We start from the raw sequence: 19933 nt of genomic DNA, 5'->3' as shown, positions 1-19933 counted from the left end.
TGTTTAAGGATTGCGATCCTCCTCCAGCAAATCAGTCAAGTGTACACGTATCTCTATCTGCATCCAACAAGTGTAAGCATGTGCTTCATGCACCATCATAATTGCTTAATCAAGCTCCTTATATTGTGAGGAACAGCTATAAAAACAGGAACCAGATGGAAGATATTTTTATCAGGCAGTCCGTAAGATTAAAGAAACACAGTCACTGTGTGTTGACGTCCTTTAAAAACACAGCACCAGGATATGGCTGCATCCATGCAGCATCCTCACAGTATGGTAGCATAGGCAGCACCCACTGTCAGAAACTCCGTATCAATCTCACCTCTTTATTTTCTGACATCAGTAGCCAATGTAAACTTGCTTGACTGACAAAAACACATCATCAGTGATTTTAAGATAGCATCAGGAGCACTGCAACAGTAAGTTAAGAATCTGTAATTACAGAAAACGTAGGAATAGTCAGTTATTTTAAGAGTTGTGAACTTTGTGGGTGATTTTAATGTGCTTTGAGTTGGCAGTGTCATTCTTTTAGGCTCCCAGTGTAATATTCTTATTACCTTCAAATGGTAGGAAAAAGTCTGAGTCTGTGTGAGCTTTGTTTTGTATACTGTTTGTAAAGCATGCCATAGCAACAGACATCTTTTAATCTGTTTTCCTTAGTTATAACATAAAGCATTTAAAACTATTTATTAGGCTATTGCTCCTGTGAGTTCTGTATCAAATCCAAAATAATTGTGAGTTTGCAAACTTCCCCACTCTAGGCTTCTAGTACAAGTTGTCTGATTATGCTGTGATCAGTGCTTTTAACCCACACATTAACAAAAGATAAAAAATACGTTATTATAATTGAAATCTTATAGATTTGGTCAGGTACCTCTCTTGTCCTGATTGACAGCCTGAGTTGTACAGCAGAGTCATCAAAATGGATGCGAGGTTTTATGAATAATTTAAGGCTTTGACAAATATTTTATCCACAGGCTAGGTGGCAAAATGAACAGCAAGGAAATAGTTAAAAATCCTGATATTTAGGCAGTCAGAACTGGCTTTTTATTTAATACCCCAGTAAGATAGAGGGGACAAGTTCACTGTTCTAGGCTCATTGTTTCTTTCCACTGGCTGCAGACTCAGCAAGACAAATGTGCATTGGTTTATATTGTCAAGGCTATCTTTGCAAGCAGATGGGCTGGAAATCTAATTAAAAAACCAAAAGCTTTGATTCTGGCAAAAATAGCAAAATCTGTGGGACAACCCTAAATCCTCTGAATTAAATGGATGTTCTATGTCAATGCAGTTCTATTGTCTCACTTTATAAATAAAATATGAAGGCTCTACTTTCACATAGACTCATAAACGTGCTCATTTATGAGTTTAGTAAAGCATGTGTATTCAGTGCAATTAGATAAGCGTATGTATAAAGTAATAAATGCCCCCCTGTAAAATCAGCACACGTGTAATGGAGAATATAGCCCAGCATGGACAAATCAGCACATGCTTAGATTATTAAGTGCTCTGAAGCTTCTGTGAATTAACCATGAAGCAGCTCTGACTATTTTCAGCTTATAATTCTCCTGCAATTATTTATCCTATCCGTGCCTGAAAATGTCATAAATATTATTCAACAGGATAATTCATTTTTCTCAGTAAGGAAAAAATATTGTAAGAAACATTTTACAGCTGAAAAAGCTAAGGCAGAGTTGAGCTACAACATAGAGATACTAGCGGGTGGCAGTCAACCCCAAACTAGGACCCTTGTCCAGGACTGCAGTGCTCTAGCTGGATATTAAAAAGGAATAAACAGTGAAGTGATAACTGTAAGGAAGCTACCTGCAGTTCTTTGTCTTTTCTTAATGTGTTGGAGTTACACTAGGCAGGCTTTTCTTGTAGTGGGTGTTGTGTCCCTTGTGAGCATCAGCTACAGTCTTGTGGAGTGGCTGTGAAATGCTTTCTGCTCTTTCTTAACACTTGTTACCCCGAGGCTGTGACAATGGCTGTGCATCTTGCTACAGAAACCTGCTATTTTATGCCCATTCTTACACACAGTGTTATATTGCATTGGCTTAACGTACAGATAGGGAAACCATTAGGCTGGTGGGGAAAGGTGGCTTGTGACAAACCTTTGATGCATCTCTTCCAGACCAAACAAGCCAGTCGATACTAGGACAAATATCTGCAGGTGCAGTGCTCCGTGAATCTACTCTGCAATTTTTATTGTCATGGGCTAATATCTACAGTAAAGAGTTTTCTGACTAGTAGACTCCCATCATTCCTAACCTGGCATACATTACTTTGTCAATATAATTTTCAGGTCTGGCAGCAGGAAAGTCACCACATGGTGTATGCAGTTTCTGACAAGAGTAGGATGGTGCACATTTACATGTGGCACTTGATGGATTTGCCTGTGGATTTTTATTCTGCTTTTGACCGAGAAGCAATATAGCTTAATAGTGGGCATGCAGCTAAAATGGAGCAATTACTTTTCAGAACATTTATCTGAACCTACTTTAGTTGATAAAACAGTTGTTCAGGGGTTTTTCCAACTAGGGGTGACTGATAGGAAGAGGTGTTGGTGGAGAACAGAAATTATTAAGGGTTATGGTGGAAATTCATGATAATAAGGAGCATTTTCATAGAGAGCTGCATGGAACAGCCTTGAAACTATGCTGCTGTGATGTCAACATGGGAGTTCCCATCAGGATGAGAAAGTGCCTTATCACAATAGACTGTAAAATTTTGGGGAAAGCACACAGGCATCTATGGCACACGGCATCCTACAGTCTGAGGCCTGATAAATGAAAAAAATACCTCATGTGCTCTTGGGAAGATGACAGACTGTTAGCTCAGAAATTCAGGTGAGGCCTGTAAGACACATAGCCAAGACACACTGCTAATTTTTGGCTTTGTTATTCAGCTGCTGGATTCTTCTGCGCTTTCCAGAAGATTTTTGGATGCAGCTTTCACACTGTGGGGGCCAACAGTGTCTTTTGGGTGTCCTACTCCTTTTGAAGTACTGAGCTATCAATTTGTTTGTGCTCAGTTAGCATCATTTCGATCTATTTATGTCACCACTCAAGTAATAAATGATGCCTCATGTCAAGTAGCTTCATTATCAAGGCTTAGTCCTTCTTGCTAAGAAACTCAGAAAAAATCAGACCTGAGCTAGATGGTTTGAAGTTGCGCTGTAAATAACATATAAGTATCCACTGTCTCTTGAGAGCTCTGCAAAATTGACTTTTTATTCTCTGTGCCATTGTAGTTGTTATTGGAAAGAATGTGTAAAGTCTGCTGTGTAGAGGAGTGCACACATTTTGATTTTACAAGCATAGCTTTTCACACAGGTTGATTCTGCAGCCTCAAAGCAAACCCTTCTACATGTAATACCCCATGCACCCAATCCTCACCCAGTCTGGCACAGCAGGAAGTATCTATCTGATAAGTGAACTATTTTGGTATAAATCACTGTGACTACAAAGATTTGCTTTGTTCGTATGCGGGTGGAGCTCAAAAGAAATGAGTGCCACTAGATTTATTGGTCATGGCAACTCCCCATTGTGCAACCTGGGGAAAATGGAGACATCAACTTTTAACCATACGTTTCCAGAAAGACCTCAAATTCTCACGTACTGTACTGGCAAAGCAGACTCATTGCAGGGACCACAAAGTTTGTGGGTTCTAGCATTCAACCTTTCCTCTTAAGGGATGCACCTGAATTCAGCACGTGCCCTTAAATAAAACAAGTACATGGACTCTGGCCAAAATCCTGTAACCCTCAAACAATGGCTGTATCATTTCTGTTAGGCAATTCGTGGGCTGAACTCTGCAAATAGGTAGAAGCTAGATACTTACTTCTAGAAGAATCTGTCTGCTCTTTGAAACTGCAGGTTTTAAAAGAGAAAAAAATCTCAAGGCATCAGAAATTTCTCAACAAAAAATACCTCCAAAATATTTGATTGACAAAGATTTTTTTTTTTTTTTTTTTTTTTTTTTTTTTTTTTTAGGAAATTCTGTTTTTTTTCTATTTATGGTCTGTTTGGAAGCTGTGGAACAAAAAGAAAAATAAGACGTTTCACCTGAAAAGGCCCAAACAGAATATAAAACCCTGTTATACATTTTAAGCACACTTTCATGAGAACGTACAACCTTAATGAAACATCTTATTTTGGATCAAAGTGTATTTTCTCACCTCACCCTCATTCCTTACTTCAGTCACAGCTCTTCACTACATGGATGTACATTGCTCTCCTGTAGTGCCAGGAGCAGCACACGGTGTCTGATGAGTGCTTTACTGCACAAAATGTCAATACTACTTAGAGACAGTGATTTTAGTATCTTTGAAGAGCATTTTTTCCTATTCTCATCTGTGAGCTCAATTGAGCCCTGGATCAAGTATGTTATTCCCAGAGTGCTTATACCTGCTGACTTCAGTACAGAACTTGGCACGGTGTCTGTCTATGGACATATATTGGATTTCACCAGGTGCTGCTGTCTGTTGCCTAAATCTACATTAATCATTCTTTGAACATAATACACATGAATCAAACATGCTTGCAGGCTTGTTTGTACTATAAGAGGTCTTTCCACTGTGGGTAACTCTGCCTTCCACATGTTTCAATGAAATGTATGTATTTGCAATCTGGACACTTTCCATTCTGGGGTAACTATGTTTTACTGTGGTGACAAATTCCTGGAGCTGCTGCTGCTGCTCTCCATTAACTTACTTTTTAAGTAACTGATGTCTTGAAATGATAAATCAGGAACTTAAGTCAAAGAGCCCTGAGTACTCATCACCCAGTTTGAGTGTACTTTACCTTATATAAAAATCTGGCAGTGTTGTACACTAAATGTTATAGTGACTGTACATGAAGTGGACTTTATGGTCTCCTTACCTTAACTATGAAAGTACTTAAAATACCGGCATAAAGTTGTTGTTTTTTTTTTTTGTTGTTGTTGTTGTTTTTTTTTAATTAAATCTGACTCATTTGGCTGCACCAAGCATAACCACATATTTATTTCTCACCAGGAGTCCAATGAATTTGAATCTCCAAATATATTCTTCAATAGATCTGTTTGCCCAAACCTTTTAAAAAATAGTGTATTTATCTTTCAGTGCAACTATAATATTTTTTTCCAGCAGATAACATATCATTTTCATTTAGTAAATCATTTTTTGTTTTGTTTCTGATAACCCAAATATAAGACTTCAAAAGGCTCAAGAGAGAGCTGAGTGGTACTTACTTTCTGAATATTTCTTTGTTGTAGTAACAAATCTTTAAATGTAGCCCAGCATCAACAAAACCAAAGCCTTGATTAATTTTGTATTTATCTCAGCAGCTGTTTCATGGAAGGCCTGCCAAATATTGATCCAAATGTAGTAGACATGCAACAACAAAAGGGGAAGGGGGTAAAAATGGGTTTGTATGCAGGCATCATTTATTAGCAGAAAGTTAATAGGAATGTGAAAAATCCTAATATTCATCCTCCAGCTTTGGCTTTAATAGCTGCAATCATGTATTCTTGGACACAGCTGTGTTTTGTATCTTTGCTATTTGAATAAAGATGGAAAACTTCTCAAATAATATTTATTTGCTCAATTAAATAAGAATATGAATGCCTGCAGAGATCTGGTCCAGTCTGTGATGACAGAGATGTACATTTTTGATTTCTGCCTGGATAGGAAACAACACAGGGTGACCCTGCTGAATCCTGACAGATTCTCCTGGCAGAGGACCTGAACCTGTTGTAGAGACACTGGATCTTATATAATCACAGTTAAATATTGGGAAAAGATTGTCTTGCATCAAGGTGTGTTTCCCAGCTTACAGCATTATACAGAAGAATCATTCTGACTTCAGAACTGTTCCTTTAGAAGGAAAAAAACAAAATACCAGCATGTTACTCTCAAGCTACTTGCTTGAGAATAGCAGAAGCACTCTTTCTGGCACCAGTAAGCTTCTGCCAAAATATTTTTTTTCTGCTTTTCTATTCCCTCCTGTTGACAAGTGTCCAAAACTAGGGGTTGAATGTGGACATTGTGCAGCCCAGGCATCTGCATTCTAGTGCCATTTGCAGTCACATCTCATGTCCCCTAAGAGCAATGGCTGGAAACCAGAGACAGGAGCTTTGTCTCTGACCGGACCTCACCGGCTCCAAGTCTCTTTACAAGATGTCACTGAAATTTCTCTGCGATGCTGCTTTATGTCCAGCTTCAGCCAATGTGAAACTGCCTTTTTTGAAAAAGAGAGTGAGCATTTCCTTTTTGAAGCTGCAAGAGGAGAAACAAATTTAGGTCACAGTAAGGAACAAAGGATTGATTGGAAATGGGGGCTGGATTAATGTTTCTCTTCTAGTTACAAAAAAAGCGTTGTGAAACCAAGTAAGAAAACATAAAAGGAAAAATTTAGGCTGAAGCCTGTCTACCTACAGACTTCTAGGTAGCTGAACTTGTCTGGTGGGAGCTTTCCTGGAATTGCTATCCAGAGTAATGGTGCTCTCAGGATGTGCCTTTCCCCACTGCTGGTTGATGCACCAGCATGTAAGAGGATGTGAGGATCAGCAGGCATCCTGGGATCTGTATGCAGATGGACTGCTCCAGCATACCCGACAGCAACAGCCACTGGGGGATGTGGGACACCACTGGTGGCAGTGTGAGCGCACAGGAGCTAATTGGAATGATAACTGGAAAGCTAATTGGAATGATGAGCATGATACAATTTTTTGAGAAGTATTAAATGTCCAATATTTTAATAAATAATGCGGGTTCAAGAGTGCTTCATAAATAAGTCTATAAAAAAGGACTATCTTGTCCTCCAAATTCACTGGAAAGCATATTAACAAAGCAGATAACTATTTCTGTTGGCAAGATGATCTTCAGGCTCAACTTGGTAGTGAAGAACCAAACAATTACAGCCAGTAAGTGACACTGATTACAAACGTCCCCAGCCAGCTTCATTTTCAAGCTGTGTAAACAAACCGCAGACAAGATGGATAAACAATTGCAGTAGATAAAACATGTTAACACTTTAGTTACTGAAGTGATCCTCAGCATACTGAAACTAGCCAGGAGAGTTAGTTTGGTCCCAGTATGAGATGAGGCCTCAGAGAGGTTGTCACATACTAATTTTTCTCCTCTTCCTCTCCCTTTTCCACCCTCAGCTAGTGAATCAATTGACTGATTACAGCCACATTTGTCAACAGAATGTTGATCTCAAAAATAATTAAGCTCCTGCAGATTTTGTACTTACAAACTGATGCTTGTCGAGCTACTTGTAATGCTGAGAGTGTCCCCTGACAAGGTTACACTGACCCTCCTTTAAGGAGATCTCACTCTCACTGTTAACAAATCATATTCTCAATGAGATGCCATATATGTCAGATCTGTGGTTTCAGTGGCCCAACAGGCGTGCTAAATGTGTTGCTTTTTCATTAACTCGTGACTGCAAAATGGGAATGGAGATACTGTGTTATTTCAGCTAATCAAGTGCTGAAGCTTCTAAATGCCAGAAGCTTTGGCCAAATTGCAAGGATGAAAAATACATATAATCAATGATAGTTTTTTCAAAGATTAATCAGAAAGCATGAAGTGCTCAATATTGTTTGGTACCCAAGCAAGCCAGCTCTTGCCAAAGAAAACACAATTTAGAATGTGCCTGAATTAAAGAGGAAATTTGAGAAAATAACCTTGTGAAAGCACCCTAGAAACCAAAATAGAGGGGTTTATTTTGACAAAATTATCACATCTACTTTTGAGTTTTGGATTTATTCTTTTAAAAAATTTTAAAAAACCAAACACACACACACACAAAAACACCAACAAACATATCATAAGTATTGTTTTTACAAATATTCCCAGATATTTTTAGTAAACTTGGAAGGTAGTCTCAGTCTTTGTTTAAAAGCAGTGTAGCAATTGAAATGACTCATCACCTATCAGATTTTTTGTGCTCACTGCTGCAAATCAAGTCCAGATGAGCACAGTCAAAAGGCTGATGGATTGTCCAAATACCTTCATCTGAGCGTTTTCTCCAGTTTCTGGTCAAATATCGATACCGGAAAAAATTAAACACCACAATCAACATTAATTGCCATCCTGAAATGATTGCTTGTGCATAATAGATATGTGGATTGCTGCAGCCTCCTGAGAGTTGGGGATAAGGCGTGCCTTGCTTGGACAGTGCAAAGGAAGTTTGATTGCTGCTGATGCTTTTCCCGATCAATTGCTAAACTAGGGAGGGTTTCAGTTGTTGCTTTTAAACAATAAATTTAATAAGCATGGCTAGACTATTCAAAAGGAACCTAGGGTCATTTCCTCTACATATTGAGGTAACTGATGAAAAATAACTGACTGTCAAGGATGACAAATGTTCACAGATTACCCTGACTCTCCAGAATTTATGGATGTTTTGTTGTCTACAAATGAGGCTTGTTTTAGAGCCCTGTCAATGGCTGTCGGTACTGGGGTACTACGACTTGAATATTGTCATTTTCAATGTGTGTTTTTTTAAAACTGCAAGATGTCCCCACATTTATGTAAGCCTTTCACATCCACATTCAGTTGTGCTTTTACAAATTGTTTTTAAATATTTTATGGAATTATTTGGATTTGCACGACTACTTTCTCAAAACATATTTTTTTTCAAATTAATGCTAAGCAGCTGAAGTCTGTGTAGGTACCTGGAGGCAAACTCTTTAGAAAAACACAGCATGGTAGATGATTTCTGCCCTAAGGAGCTTACTATCTAAATAAATACTTAAACACTTATCTCCTTTTTCTTTGTTTGCCTACTGGATCTCTGTGTCAAATGTTTGAAGAAAAATCAGTCATTCAGTATAACAAGGTTCGGTGAATTGGCAGAAGTAGCTGAAGACCCCATAAAACTCTGCAAGAAAAAAACAACACAGAACCCCTATTCAGGTCCTTTCTGATTCGGTTCTTTGTCTCCGCTGTAGTTCCAAAGGGCAAGAGGTAGTAGCAACACCAACAAAGCTTCTTTGACAGCATTTTTTGGCATTAGTTATGGCAGGATCAGATGTCTGACCTTTCAGCACTAGGTAAAAGGAGAATAAAAAGATCTGTATTCCTAACAGTGTTTGGAGGTGCCTGGTCTGCCTCATGTTTCTTTGCACAGAGTGTTGTATGTAGCATGCCTTGAGTGTGCCAATAAGGTGGAGGACCAAGTACACTGGCTGTGACCGCTTGCTCCTGGCACTGAATGGAGGCTGCAGAATTTAGGGACTTCCCTTAACATGGAAAAAAACCCTTTGCTGTGAGGCAGTCAGTGCAGAAATGTTTTTACATCTCAGTGAGCTCACCAAGGGCTTTCATTTTAGATGTTAATCTAAATGTTAATCTAGTGTGCCTCCTATGAAAAATACTCCATCTTTGACTTAGAGAGCTTTACAGAGTTGTTTTAGTGAGATACGTGTAATCTAGATTGTACCAGCAGGAAGTGTTCAAGGATTCAAAGAGGTAGAATATAGTGAAAATATGTGTGTGCACTGAGAGTCTTCATAGAGTCTAAACAGAGTATTATGATTGTGCATTATAAGCATGCTTAATAATATCTGTCTTCAGCATATTTTGGACTCTCTCTAATGATATCCATATCAACATTTGCTATTTTTAAGTATCTGACATAAGCCTTTATGTCTACGTATACCTTTATGAAGCTATTTGTAATGACGGCCAGTTTGCAGAAAGGCCAAGTGTGCTTTATTCATGTGCTGAAGAGAATCTCTTGTTCTGTACCTCCCTGTTACATTCATTATACAAAATAGATTCATGTTCTGCCATGCTCCTCTTCTTTGGTTTGTATCGTCCTTTCTTCTTTCTGCAGTTCTTTTCTTTCTGCATCTTCTTGTTACGGCTGTGTTGTGACTGGATTGTGATCAGCAATTAGGCCATGCTGTCTTTTTTTAGTGCTTTGACAGTGACTTTTAGTCATTAACATCCCAATAATATTAGTGGGGGTTGAGACTTTGTGTTTTATGCAATTGCACAGGGCCCACAGGAGACACCTTGGCTCTCTGAGCTCAGTGCCATGCATAGCAGGTGTATTGGCTGGGCATTCAGAGGAGTCAACACTGGCCAGTTCTAATCTAATGTTTGGATGCTGCAGATGGAGGATGACACTTTTAAGCCATACCCCTTTTTCTGAGAAACTGTACTATGTGCCTGGAAAAGCTATTCAGAAAGCTGCCCAGATTTGACTTGAATCTACATGTTCTTTCATCTTTTCTCTTCTCTTGTGAATAAAAAAGGAAAGGCATGTGGCAAGATGGTGCTGTGGTGCTCTTGTTCCATGCACATTGTTAAGGATGAGGCTAGACAGCCATCTTTAATGTTTGAGAAGCAAGGAGAACAGACTGGCAGAAAATTAAGGCGGCAGACATAAAAAGCCCAGCAACGTTTGGAAGATCGATCAGAAGGGAAAAGGGCCTCAATTTCAGCAGTGCACATAGTGAGTCACAAGGACCTTCCTTTCACAGAATGATTGGCAAGCACTTTTCTGGAAATTGCACATTTTTAAAAAGCCCATAGTGGGGCCTCTAAAAATGAAAGCACCCAAATATATGAGCAGTCAGCAATGTTAAGGCACAGGATACTGCTTGCTGGCTTTGATTGTGAATTAAATTCAACAGATTGAAAGCAAAATCTCTTGCACACATATATATTCAGGTACTATATAGATAGATTTGATTCTGATTTGGATTGTGTGAAACTACAGGTGATTTTGGTGAAAATTTGAATTGCCTGTTCTTAGGAAATATGAGATTAAAATGTATACACTTCATGTAGATTAGATTATGGCAAAACTCTTAAAAGTGATAACCTCAGTGCTGTACACTTTTGCATTTTATTTTGAAGTATATCATCCCTTGCTTTGCTCTGCAGCACTGAATGATAGCAAGATAAGTTAAACCTCATTGTGACTGCCCTCAGTATTAATTATGTTGACATGCTTTTATTCCTACAGCGAAGATGTCTGTAAACGAGGATTCACTGTTATTATTGATATGCGGGGATCAAAATGGGATTTGATCAAGCCTCTCCTAAAGACCCTTCAAGAAGCCTTTCCTGCCGAGATTCATGTTGCCCTGATTATAAAACCTGATAATTTCTGGCAGAAGCAGAAGACAAACTTTGGCAGTTCCAAGTTCATCTTTGAGGTGAGAGCCATGTGAGGGATGTATGGCAAAGCATTATTCCTCATAAAAAATGAGTGGGGTGCTTGTTTCACTTTGGTGATGTTCACATCTATGGGTCACATTGGTGAGGATTTTTCTGTGAGTTTTATTTTTGATAGTGTTGCATTTAGCCTTTCGTGTGCTTATTTTAGGAAAAACAAACAATAAACAAACAAAAAACTCCAAACAAACAAGCACCAAATGAATTAAAATAGTGAAGACAAAGTTCTCTAGTTGATAATGTATGGGTATGAGTTTGTTAGCTGATCTCAATGCAACTTCAGTTAAAAGCTCTTTTAATAAAAAACATTGAGATTAAATTTGTCTATATATTGTCACCACTTTAGTTTAATTGAGATTTACAGTTCAGGGCTAACAAAAACAATTCTTATTAATGATAAGTTGCCTCAGGCAGGCTCTCTGATAGGTAACCAATATACAACACTGCATAATTAAAGAGTTTTTTACTCACTTTGCCATTGATGAAGACAAACCAGCTATATTCTCTTAATGCTTTTTAGCATTCTGGGAACTTCAGCTTCTTACCCAAAGAAAAGCAAAGCTCAGGCATGTGAAGAGCTTATATGTCAATCATGCCCAGCTATTAATTAATCATGTTTGTTTTTTTTATTTTGCTGATAAACAAGTATATATTTGGCTCTCTTACTCAGACCCTGAATATGCAGCTCTGAAGCTCAGTCCTGCAGATCCACTGCAATACAGCCTCCACTATCCATGAGCTTCTGTTTTAAAGGGTTCCTGTGGTTGCTATTGCTTATCAGTAAGCCCTATGGCAGCTCTTGCTCTCTACATAAGAACTGTGAATACCAAATAAGCATCACAGGTTAATATGACTCCCATTTATTTAATTTGTGTGGGGCAGCACACATGCACCCTCTTTTCACAATCCTGGTACTTTCCCACAGCTCTGATCAAACACAAGGTACTCAGCAGGAGGTGAGTGCAGTGGAAGGCAATGGAAGTCTCTGTTGAATCACCCCATCTACAAACTAAACAGTTGCCAGTGTCTGTTTTTTTAGCCAACTTCTGCTTCTGAGCTTAATGAAAGCATTATGCCTGTGCCAGGACAGAGCATGGCCATGGTGGAGGCTAATGATCTGGACACTGCATTGTGAACCTCTGGCAGAATGATTCTGTGTTACAGTCTGGAAAGAGAAACATGCCCTGCAGTTCATCAGACACGGAATAATAAGAAAAAAAGGACAAGGTTTGGTTCACCTATGCAGATTCCAGAATGCCCTGCCATTTTGAGGAATGGGTCGGGCTCCTTAGTTAGCATTAATCCAGGAGTGCTTTCAAGATTCTTTTATTTCTCTTGCCATAGGCTTTAATAGTGGGCAGTGCTCTTTAAAGTGAATTTTAGAAGAAAGATGGGTGATCCCTGAGTTACTTTTACTTTGTCTTACCACTTACCTGCCTAACTAAGATTGTTTTCATGAGAATCTCCTCAGAGAAACAAATCTGAGTGAAGAAATGTGCTACAGAAATCTCCTAATGGAAAGCCTTTCTGCTCTATTGTCATGCCAAATTCTCAGCATGGTAAGAGCAATGCTTGCATTAGCTTGAAGAACTGCAGGGGAAATGCCAGGTACTGGCCACAGAGAGATACTTTTCTTGTCAGGCAGTTAAAATCTAAGCTTAATTCTTTTCAAGGAGTTAGTGTCTGGAGGTTTAGAATTTTGAGATCCCTCTGAAGCTGCATGTTTACTTTTCCATAGTTTGGCTCCTCCCTTTTCACCAAACCAAAGAACATTGAAAGCTTTTTCTAAAATAATCTTTCTGCTGAGCATGTATTCAATAGAATTCTAGAATTCCCATCTTAATACATTGCAGAATGCCTGATAGTTTCAGATGGATAAAAATTGGAAGAAAACCCTATTATTAACTTAAAACCAGTGGGAAGTCTGTTCTTTTGGACACAGTTCAGGATAATGGACAGACATTAAGTATTTTTCTTTACAGATGACATTTACAAGATTTCTGTGATTATTGGGTGCATCCGCCTCTGAAGAGCACAAACTCTGACATTTCTTAGAGGCCTGATTTTGTGGGAGTAGATGTGCAGCCACTGGTGAATACTGCAGTTCTTTAAGGGCTACCAACTTGGGTGTTAAATGACAGCACAGAAAATCTATAATAACATTTGAAACTTTATGCTCATATTTCAGAAAAAAAAAATTGATTTGTCTAAAATAAATGGGAACGAACAACAGTTGTTAGATCCTTAAACTGAAAGTTGTTTTCCCGACACCCATTGCATTTCTTTATCTCTGATTACTGAGTCTAAATGAATTAAAACCATCTCTCATTGATTGTGTATGATTCATGGACTCATGAGCCATTCTTTCTATTAGCAATAAATTCTAATTGTTAATACTTCGGTGACATTTCACTTTTGCATTGATTTTGGCTTAATTGAATTAGAAATTACTAATGTGAAAGAGCTCTGCCTGTGGCAAAAGCGAACTGGAATGATTTGGAAGAGAAAAAAAAAAGCCAGCATATTGTGTGTTTTGGCAGTTCACAATACCTACTTTAAGTGCCCAAAATGTTTGCTGCAGTACAGCCGCTAGCCTGAATGCAACGTAAGCCACAGAACCATTTAATACCATTTACCTGTTTTATAAACAGGTAATTAATGGGAACATTTTCAATCCGTTCATTCTTTAAAGTTAAACATAGTCCACAGTATCTTTTGCAATGTTGTTGCAATTATGTATTGATGAGGAAAATAATCCTCTCATGCTATTTGTGGGTTACACCATTATTTCTGGTCACGGTCACTAATTCAAATGCTGTCGTTTTCTCTTCCTTAGACAAGTATGGTATCTGTTGAAGGCCTGGCAAAACTTGTAGATCCATCACAACTGACAGATGAGTTTGAAGGATCCTTGGATTACAACCACGATGAATGGATAGAGCTGCGTGTCTCCTTGGAAGAGTTTTTCAACAGTGCCATCCATTTATTATCAAGGCTGGAGGACCTCCAGGAAATGTTGGCTAGGAAGGAGTTTCCAGTTGACGTTGAGGGCTCCAGGAGGCTGATTGATGAGCACACACAGCTTAAGAAAAAAGTGATTAAGGCTCCTGTGGAGGAACTGGACCGTGAGGGTCAGAGGTTGTTACAGTGCATAAGGTGCAGTGATGGTTTTTCCGGTAGGAACTGCATTCCTGGAAGTGCGGATTTTCAAAGTCTTGTGCCAAAGATTACCAGCCTTTTAGACAAGCTGCATTCTACCCGGCAACACTTACATCAGATGTGGCATGTCCGCAAGTTGAAACTAGACCAGTGCTTTCAACTTCGACTTTTTGAACAAGATGCTGAGAAGGTAGGGAATATGTTTTTCCTTCTTACTTTTACCTAAACAATCACAACTGCGCTGTGACCATTTTTTCTATAATTAGCCACATGAGGTATTGATCACAGGTGTAAATCTCGTGTCGCTAGCAGATGTACTTCATATGACTCGTAAACCAAATTGACTGAACTAATTGTTGGATGTAGCATGCATAATGACATCCATAAAATAACCTGTCTATATCACTTCTGATGAAAATTAATCTGCTTTTTTTTTTTTGTGCCACAGTGGGTACATTTGGTACACATCAGTACAAGAATCAGTATTTTTTAAGTTTCTGTTACTAAATTTATGAATATATTTACCTACGTTACAGCGCCTAATGAAGAATGATTTTAAGGTTTGATTCGTTATGATTATTGCTTGCATTTCTTGTGAGTCTGTAGGAAATTTGTCATTTAAATCCTCCTAATTGTTATCCCAAACTACGTGTTCAGTTTCCCTTTGCTAGGAAGCCGCATCATGTTGCAACTGGTAAAATCTTTACCAATGGAACTGAGTACCAAGGACATGGCCACTTAGTTCCTGCCGCAGGAGATCTGAGAATGTGTTTGCATTGAACGTATAAACAGACCAAGAGAAAGCGTTCTGAAATGATGATAGGATTCAAAACTCACTGTGGCTGTTTTGCATTAAACAGCACATAAGGATGGCATTTCAGTTCATATCTGACACTGAATCAGTGGCCAAGATTTCTGTTCATCATCACAAGACCTAACTTGAAAACTGTTGAACATTAAATTATCCACAGAGATTGCAATGTGACTTGGTCATTCTTAGACATTTGTAATGCAGTGTATCAGCCTGGAAAGCACATAGTTGGTTGCAAAATGAAATACGGTGCACAAAAGAACATAGAGCAGAACCACTGGTGAATAACATGGCTTTAGGAAGCTGTACTTTAGCAAGTGTTCTGTATTGCTGCAGCTACCTCCCCATCCCCTCTCTCCTTAGGAGATACTCATTTGGGAACCTGTAGCAGATAGGAAGTTCTCTACAAGCAAAACATAGAAATTTGCCTCACTTGTTGGAAAGACTGGATGAAAAACAGAGTTCCATAACAAGGTTTCATACACAACAACCCCTTCAAATTTCAGCAATGCACAATAACACAATCTTTCTACTACTGTTCATCTTCTCTTTGCCACTGGAAGCATTTGTAGGTACCAGTTTCAGTGAATTTATTTTAGAAAACTATGTCATGCTGGAATCTTGGCAGTTTCTCCTTTTCAACACAGAAGTACTTGGCATCCTATTAGGTGGTTTGGGAGAAGTCCTTACTTCACATTTGAAATTCTAGGCCACAGAACTAGGATATTCTTAGCGAAAGGTATTGAGCTCTTGGACTCTTGTTTATCTAGTCTGTACGTCCATCACAAGTCCCAGTCTCTACATCTTCACTTAATGTATGAGCCTATCATTTTACTGTTGTGTCTGTCCGGGCCCAGGAGGGACAGCAAAAGAAATGCAGATATCATCTGATGGCACATTCTGTAGAGTATGATCTGTTTAATCAATTTATATTAATATTAATTGTAAATTAATATTATTTTTAAATGTCAGGGATAAGAACATTGTGGAAGCAAATACAATCCTCAGTAGCACAGAGAAAGGCACAGGTCACTGGTTTTCAAAGCATCTGTGAAATATTTCTAAGGGATTCTGTGGCTGAAAAGGCTCCATCATTGTGTAATCAATCCTCCTATTGGGAAAACCTTGAATTCAGATGAGACTCTAAAATCAGAATCACTGTAGTACCACTCAAGAATGCATAATAGTAGTTTTTCTTCAAAATGCTACAATTTCTTTTTCCTCTCCCTTTTCATTGCACATGACTTGCTATAAGCAGATTGCTCATGACTATACTGTCTTTCCCGGTGGTGGCTGCAGTTCAGTCAGCTTGGATTTGTAATTTCTTTGGGATTCTTCAGATGACGAGTGCTTATTAACAGAAGTTTTTATTCTTCTAATGATGATTTCTTGCTGATATTATTAACCTTTTCAGCTGAAAGCTCTTGGATAGAAACAGTTTTCATGAAGTTCTTGTTGCCCAGCAGCAGCTGTTGTTGAAGTTTCCAAAATACTTTTTCCTGTCTCCTGAACAAGGACAAATGGTTGGTGTGATACAAGCCTGAGCAGTGCGACAGCTGGGTTCACTGTGTATCTTATTGGAAGGTTATGTGTAAGGTTTAGGCGAGTCAGAAGGTAGGTGAGACTTCTGAGGTAAGGACAGAAGCAGTGAGAACATGATTCCTGCTTTCTTCATACTGGCTGTCTCGAGCAATTCCCAATTGACGAAACTGGCATTTTGGTCTTCTAGATACCTCTCATTCACCTGCCTCTCATAATTAAACATACTATTACTTTGGCCTTTCTTAATAGCTCACTTTTTCTTTCCTTGTCTACTTCTGCTGTTGCTTTATACTCTCAAATCAGTATTTTTAATCTTTCCAGTTTGTGAAATTCACCCTAACATTCTTGCAGAGAAGGCTGCAGACCCTTTTACTTTGCATTTCACATAGGTAGACTGTTATGTAGGTAAAATATTAATGTACTTGTTTTCCTTTCGCAGATCTCTTTGAAGTAGTCTGACCATCTGAGACTGGAAAGTACACGTCTCATAAAAAGTTCAGAGCAAAATCCAGACTGAGAGCTGTCTCCACTGTATAAATATCCACCACAGTCTGTCCGTATTGAATTTTAAAGTTTCCTGGTACCTCCATTTTCTCACTTGAACTCTCTACAGAGCCAGGATGGTCTTCGTCTCCTGGGGAGAGGCACAGCTCTCACCCTTCAGCCTGGATATGTCATTTAGTGCTAATCAAATGACAACTCTAATACTCCATAAAAGCTCAAACTCCAACATAAAATTCTGAATATAAATAAGGTTTTAAGGCCTTTTAAAATATTCTGTATACTCACTGGGTGTTATTTTAGGAAACCAGTCCCAGTAAGGTGAAAATGGACAAGGACTTTCCATTTTCTGGACACCTCTGATTTTAAAAATTTCAGCTGTCCTCATTGCCTGAAGAATTCTTAAAAATAAGATGGAAAAAAAGGGGGGAGGAGGGAGCACAAGATGGAAAAACACACAGCATGTTCATGTAGGCTCCTTCTTAAACCATGATGTTCACAGCAAATCAGTTCACTTTTTTTTTTTTTCTTCTCTGTAGAGCCTCTCTGTAGGAACTTTTATAAATGACAGGCAGTGGCTGGACAAATGGATTATTCAAACTACAAGTATTACAGCTTACAGAAGGTCTATCAGTAAATAAAAGGAGGGGGCAGCAGCAGTCACACTCTAGGCTTCTCCCACTCAAACCAGTGGGAGAGAGACACCTTTGGCATTTTCTTATCTTGTGCTAGGGCAGAAGGAAAGGCAAAGCTGGGTTCCGCGACAGGCACAGGCAGCACAGAAATGGAATCACCAGCTGGAGGCTGGGAGCTCCCTGAAGCTCAAGCCAGCAAGCAGGTCAGCCATGGGGAGCTTTGGCAGAGTGGTGCAAGGAAGTTCACATGCTGTGCAGTGCTGACTGTGAAGATCTGCTGATAAATAACACATTTCAGCTGTGAGTGTAGCTCCAACCCTCACTGCTCAACAAATTCATTCCCCACCAGATAATATACGTACATACATATATATGTACATAATTTTGAAACTAGAACTGAGCCTTCACTGTGTTTTTACTGGGTTACAAGGAAAATATTTTAGTAATCAGTAATATGAATAAATGTAGTCCAGTCCAAACTGATTACTGCATAAAACAAAAAACCACAATGAACGTAGATCCAACTATTGTAACTATCTGAGAAATGTTAATTGGTTGGTTGAAATTTGGACAGGGAGAAGAATTCAGGCAACAGTCCACATGTTTTGTGCTTGAATAAATACCAAAAAAAGACAAAAAATTATTTCTACAATCTGGGCTTTCCAGCCCTTCTGGAAATCATTTGTAACTGGCATCCAAATTCACTTTTGTAGGAATTTCCCCATCATTTTGAGTTTGTTCCATATCAATTTTACTACCCCTGCATGTATGTGAATGAAAAACAGTTATGGTATAATCAGCATTGTCCACATTAAATATGTGCAACGTTGTCATGAGTTGGACTGAACTTAGGATCTCTATGGCAAACCTGTAACACTAACACTAGAGCAAAGAAAGAGCAGGCTGTTCTTTCTGATCAGGGTCAGCCTCTAACGAGCACCAGAGAAGAACCTGCATGGTTGTGTGTACCCCATCTCCTCTTCTCCTTGCTGCCTTCCCGCAGAATCCATAGAACAGACTCCAATGGGAGTCTGGCAATGGGGGTGGAAAATGCAATGAGTGAATTTCACTGGAAGCTTGTGGTGGGAGAAACATTTTGTTTGGATAGGGCCAGCTTTTTGGAAAGTCTAGTGGCAAACCACTGGCCACATCAAGTCTTCAGTGGGCAGCAAAGCAGCAGGCTTGCACTCAAAACCTTCAGCCTCATCCATATTAAATCTTTCTTTGAAAAGCACAGCCCTGCCTATCGCACCACGGCTGTTGCACCCATTTTGCAGAATTTGTGACCAATATTGGAGGATGGGAATTTTTTAGTGAGTATCAGAGTGATTAGAATGTGATAAAATTCCTCACAAGCAGTGCTTTTTTAAGGCTTTCCCTCTGACCAGTCTGCTTAAATAAGGGAATAGTAAGAGCTGCTCTACCAGATTGTCTCTATTCGACTCAGTCTCCATGCAATCAAATAAATAATGGGGCATTTGGTTCCTGAAGGAGAAAACACCGCTGAGCAGGATATTCATTTGCAGTTAATCTGAAGTACTAGGTAAAGTTCCTGGTTCAAAGTCAAACTTAACACCATACAGAATCTAAAAAAACACAGAGAACCTCCAGCTCCATGATGAAGCTAATGAGAGACTATCCAGTGAGTATCTGATCTGAGTATTTGAACCATGCTTACACCATTATTGGACTATTGCACCTACTAAAAGTTTACGTTTCTCAGAATGAATGAAAGCTCAAAAAGCTGCTTGTTGTCTAAAAAGATGCAGGATAATTTTAATGGAAAAACAGAATGCAAAATGTATAAACTATCCATTCGGTTAGGTAAAGAAAAGTGGTAGTAAGAAAGCAACGTGGATATTTTGCTGTTTTAGAGAAGTGTATTTGTGACTGCATGATACATATTGACATTAACTGTTTCATATATTACTTCTTTTTATACTCTCTCCAAAATTATGATGCTACATATTCTGTAATAAAATGCATTACAAATCTGATGATATGATCCTTCTAGCTAATAGGATGCAGTTTATTTTATTACAGTCCATTAAGCAGAGGAATTGTAACTGCTCCTTTAGTCAAGTGACTCTGTTTGGGGAAGTA

The 19933-nt window shown here is 38.8% G+C and overlaps 1 protein-coding gene across 6 annotated transcripts in view; it reads left to right on the top strand.

Annotated features, from left to right (window-relative positions):
* Nucleotides 1-19933, top strand: part of KALRN (kalirin RhoGEF kinase) — a 450273-nt gene that overhangs the window by 173149 nt on the left and 257191 nt on the right. For 5 of the 6 annotated variants that reach the window (XM_042877581.1, XM_042877574.1, XM_042877573.1 and 2 more), the window contains 2 exons: nt 10971-11163; nt 14019-14531. In XM_042877581.1, coding sequence (XP_042733515.1) covers nt 10971-11163; nt 14019-14531 — 706 coding nt within the window. Of the gene's footprint in view, nt 1-10970; nt 11164-14018; nt 14532-14921; nt 19473-19933 lie in introns of those variants that run through there. The other variant, XM_042877577.1, reaches the window with a different exon arrangement.

Source organism: Lagopus leucura, unplaced genomic scaffold, assembly GCF_019238085.1.
Source record: "Lagopus leucura isolate 7727_CA_CO unplaced genomic scaffold, USGS_WTPT01 Super-Scaffold_100019, whole genome shotgun sequence".
Classification (NCBI taxonomy): Eukaryota; Metazoa; Chordata; class Aves; order Galliformes; family Phasianidae; genus Lagopus; species Lagopus leucura.
The sequence above is the reverse complement of the archived record's forward strand: the minus strand, read 5'-3'. Positions and strand labels throughout refer to the sequence as shown.